Source organism: Strigops habroptila, chromosome 4 (genome assembly GCF_004027225.2).
Source record: "Strigops habroptila isolate Jane chromosome 4, bStrHab1.2.pri, whole genome shotgun sequence".
Classification (NCBI taxonomy): domain Eukaryota; kingdom Metazoa; phylum Chordata; class Aves; order Psittaciformes; family Psittacidae; genus Strigops; species Strigops habroptila.
Window position 1 is genome coordinate 7,122,768 of NC_046358.1, and position 4,816 is coordinate 7,127,583.

Genomic DNA, 4,816 nt, shown 5'->3' on the forward strand with positions numbered 1-4,816 from the left:
GGATCCACAAAACTGGAAATATAAGACTAGAGATTAATTCTTGCTTTGCCAAGCAGAGCTTTGATACAGACAGCTACTAAGAAGATCACTCTCTAGAGTACTTTCTTGTCTGTGACGGCAGCTATACAAACAGGGGATGGATTCACATTCTGCCTATGGCAAGGGATTGATGAGGAATCAGTAAGAGGCTGCAAGCCTGTAACAGCACGGGTGTGCGGTGTGAAGGGCTGGGGGACGCAGCACTGACCCCATTCCTTTGAGCCTGAGTAAGACAGAGAAGGTGACAGGGAAAAGCGCAAGTGGAGAGGAAAATTCAGGAGCTTTGTGCTGTGTTAAGGCTGGCCTCATGAAGGGACATCCAAAGCGGCAAGTTAGAGAGTCAGGAGTGAAGGGCAGGCTGTGTAAGGCATGGCAGACAAGTGAGAGAGGCATGCCGAGTGTTGATGTCACCCGTGGTCTGTGTGCCAAGGTACACAGAGCACCCACCATGGGCTGTGTGTGTGGTAGCTGCAACTCCCTGTTAAGTGGAAGGGAAAGGTGGGTGCTGGTTGGATGGGACCCAACAGGAAACTAAAGGAAAGAGTCTAAATAGACTGCCTGGAGCGATTAGAAGCAGAGGACAAGAACAATAATGAGAAATACTTCTACAACAATACCTCAGTGGTTTTGCTTCTCGTTCTTCTCCCCCTTTTCTCTCCTGCTACCAAAATGAACACGTCTGTAATCTGAGCCCCTGTCTTTGGATTCTTCAGCCATCACAACCTGCTTAAAGCTGATGTACAGCCAGGTCTCCCTCTGACACACAGGCAGCTCTTGGACCCATCCACATAACACGTATCATGTACTACAAACCCACACTCCAGCCTGCATGTAGTACAAGGCAAAATGCACTCAACTGCTCAGACTCCACACCATTTCCTTGCATTTGTGTGGATTTTATTGCTTTGTTTCACTTATATGCCTTACACCTCAGCCCTCTTGACGTAAGGAGCTGTTGCTTCCCACCACAGTTTAATATTAACTGCTTGTTTTTCCAGCGCAGCAGCAGCTGGATGAAGCCAAGGGAGTGTGGAGCAGGCTGCTGAGGGCTCATTCCACCTCAGTTTCTCCCTTTCGGGCATGATGTACCCTCCTCCATCCACCCCAGGCACTGGTCACCGCGACAAGCGCGCAGGGTCTGACAGCGGTTCTGACACGGATCCTGCCTTGGGATCCCCAGGCGGGAATCCCGCAGGCGCCGCCGCGCTCCCGCTGATAGAACAAGCCCTTCAGCTCCCACCGAGCCCCGGCTCCCACCCTCACCTTGCCCCAGCCGCTTCACCCCGACCCTGGCCGGGGGTCGCCTCCCACCGCCCCGCCTGACGCAACCCGCGCCCCGCTTTGCCCCACGCACGGCGAAACATCCCGCCCTCGTTGCATCACCCGGGCGGGGCGGGGCGGGCGGCCCGGCGGCCTTTAAAGCGCCGCATCCCTCGGTGTCCCAGCGCCAAACGTCGCCATGAAGCGAGACCTGCAGTACCCCGAGGAGTGCCCCAGCCTGGCCGAGCCCCCGCCGGCTCCTCGCCTCACCCCTGAGCCCAAGGGGGAGGTGGAGGACGCGGAGCTGAAGTGCGGCTCGGCGCCGGTGTGGATCTTCGGGTACGGCTCGCTGGTGTGGAGGCCGGGCTTCGAGTTCACGTCGCGCAAGGTGGGCTTCATCCGCGGCTACAGCCGCCGCTTCTGGCAGGGAGACACCTTCCACCGCGGCAGCGAGAAGATGGTAAGGGCAGGGGCGCCTCTGGAGGGGAGGAGGATGCGTTGGGCGGTCGTTGGTGCGGGCTCGGCTTCTAACGGCTCTGCCTTTGCTCTCCTTCGCAGCCCGGGCGGGTGGTGACGCTGCTGGAGGACTGCGGGGTGAGTACCGCGGGCCTGGGTGGTGGTTCCCATCGGTTGCCGGTAGCTTCAGCCCTCTCGGGGTGGGGTCGGGGGGTGTTGTCCTCCTCTGCCCTCATATCAGTTGTGCAGAGATCCCAAAGCAGGGCAGGCTTGCATTGAAATGTTAGCAGATGCGCCTACTGCAGCTACAGCATCCCGTAACCACCTTTCTCTTCTTAGGCATGCACATGGGGTGTAGCCTATGAAGTCCGTGGGGAACAGATCCCTGCATCGCTCCAGTATCTCAACATGAGAGAAGCTGTCCTGGGAGGCTACGACACCAAGCTGGTGAAGTTCCACCCTCAGGAGAAGGATGCAGAGGAACCCATCCAGGCTCTTGTTTACATTGCAACACCCCAGAACCCTTCTTACCTCGGCCCAGCATCTGAAGAAGACATTGCAGCTCAAATCATTGTCTCAAGTGGCTGTGCTGGTCACAATATTGAGTACTTGCTGAGACTGGCAGACTTTATGCGCTTCTTCTGTCCTCAAGCAGAAGACAAACATCTCTTCTCCATCGAGGAGGCGCTTATTTCCATCCTTCCATGCCTGTGCTTCACAGAAGAGTCTCTAGAAGAAACTGCAAGCAACCCTCAGAAGTCTAAGGGTTGAAATAGGAAAATCTTTTGCAGGGTCCCAGTAGAAGGGACATAAGGGAGAAAGCAATGGGGACAGTCTTAACGGAGAAAACATCCTGAATAAAGCGAGCATTAGCAAGTAGTAGGGGAGGAAGGAAGTAGTGTAAAACATGCTTGCTTTAGGACTTGCAGTTACTACTATTTGTTACACTCCACAATAGCTATCATTGCTTTCCAGCTGGGGAGCTGGGATCTTTGCTGGAATTTTGCTCTGTGAGACTTGCTTCCAGGGACAAACCTGAAGCATTCAGAGAAGAAAGAGGCTCCTCTATTCTGTCTACTTCTTTCTTTTTTAATTTGAAGACTAGTTGAGCAGGACTTGACTGGGTTTTGAGCAGTATACATGTAATTCTACCTCAGATTGGCAAAAAGCTGTTTGTGTACTGGTGGAGGCTTGGGCAGGTTCTGCCAAATAAGACCTGTTATCTTTCCCCCCTGCCATGTCCCTCCTCCAGTACAATGACCTGACACTAAATTTCAGGACTTTCGTGCAATATTAAATGAACCAGCCTCTGTAGGCTCTTGTGGATCCTATTTCTTTACGTTGTGAAGGATCACAGTAATGCACTTATTTTCTAAAATGTCATGTTGTATTTATTATGTGTTGTATTTCCCCCTAGGAGGGGTGTCTCAGCTGCTTACATGCCACAGTGGTGTGCAGCCCACACTCAACCTTGCATTTGTGCCTTCTAGTTTTAAATCAGTTTCCTGAGGAGCTAAGCCTGCTTTAATGACAGAAGCTTTTCTCCAAGCTTCACTGACCTTGTGCTGCTACAGACTTCGCTGACTGTAAGAAACAGTCCTGCCTGTGTGAGAAGTCTGTGCTGCCTGCAGGAAATGCAGCAGCATTTTTAACTAGCCCTGTACTGGATGAACCTCTGGTGCTTCAGGGTAACGTGGGTTTCTATAGAAGCGTTTGAGGGTTCTGTTTCCACACCAGGATATGCTTTTATCTGACTGCAGAGGACCATGACTGAGCATACTTGCAAACCTTTGACAAGCCTGCCTTTAGTGTGTTAAGCAGAGGCGCTGCTGCAAGCTCAGTCTTTCAGCTTCACATCATAACAGCATGAAACCCATAGTATTTTGTAAGAAAACTTGCTACTGCAGCAAAAGAGCTCTTGGGAGCTGACCCCTGGGACACTTGACTCCTCTCAAATACCATGTGGGTTTTTTAATTATACAGAAGGATAGGGACTATTTGTATTACTGTGGCTTGTATGTATATGAAGTGGTACTGTGCTGTGCCCAGTAATAAAACAAACTGACAAAGTTAGTCTTCTGTACTTCGGTGTTGGTCTTTTTTTCATTACTGATTTAATTAAAAAAGGATCAGCTTGAACTTAAAAAAAACAAAACCAAAAACCATAAACCCAAACCTTAGCAGGTAATGCTGCTATAGTTCCCATGATATGGGGTTTCTTTGGTTGTTTCTTGTTTTAAACGAAACCCAACACCTTGCTGCTGAGCAGCTGGCCTGTGCTGGATCTACTGGAGGACACCCATTGACTTCCCCTTTGAGAAAAGCAGATTCAGTGACTTTCCCTTCCTGTTTTCCAGCTTGTGTTGATTCTGCAGTGCTAATGCTGATGACAGATGCAAGCCAGCGCTCCTGACTGTACAGGGCAGGCACAGAAATTTAATTCTGCCTTGGCAGGACAAATAATTTTTGTTCCAAGTGTAACTTGGCATTGCTGTTTCCAAGAGGTAATAGTGGAAGGACAAGAAACTGCTGCCACAGCCAGATCTGCAGCAAGGGAGACAGTTATTTCTCTTCTGCCTTGTGCACAGGGCCAATGTGCAGCTGCCCTTGTGATTCCTCTGCTGTGATTACCTGTGCTAGTGCCTTAGCACTAGCAGATCACTGCACCTGCCAGTACTACCTGCCTCAGGACTTGAGTGATGGGGAGAAATTGAATAGAAACAACTGAACTTACCACTAATTGAAGGCAGTGCATGTTTCAGGGGTAATAGACCGGAGAAACTACACTTTCCCTGTTCTGTGGAGCTCTTGCTTCAACTGAGCAGCTGCATCTTTCCATGGGGGCTGTATCGCCCAGCTGAAAAAGCAAAGGGTTAAAGAACCAACTTACCTCAGGGAAACACTCCCTTACAAGACAGGAGTCAGGTACCAAAACATCTCCAGCTAATCCAAACATTTTCACACCTTTCAAATGTTCAAAGGCACAAAGACACCACTGACAGGAATTAATGGCAGATGTGCACTCAGGAACTTGCATGGAGATCCCCTTACTTCATTCATC

General features: G+C 50.6%; 1 protein-coding gene across 1 annotated transcript; it reads left to right on the forward strand.

Annotated features, from left to right (window-relative positions):
• Positions 1 to 1,462: 1,462 nt before the first annotated feature.
• CHAC1 (ChaC glutathione specific gamma-glutamylcyclotransferase 1) lies at positions 1,463 to 3,838 on the forward strand. Its single transcript, XM_030481616.1, has 3 exons — positions 1,463 to 1,759; positions 1,858 to 1,893; positions 2,095 to 3,838. The coding sequence occupies exons 1-3, from the start codon at positions 1,499 to 1,501 to the stop codon at positions 2,524 to 2,526; spliced, it is 729 nt and encodes a 242-aa protein (XP_030337476.1). The 5' UTR covers positions 1,463 to 1,498; the 3' UTR covers positions 2,527 to 3,838.
• Positions 3,839 to 4,816: the final 978 nt, after the last annotated feature.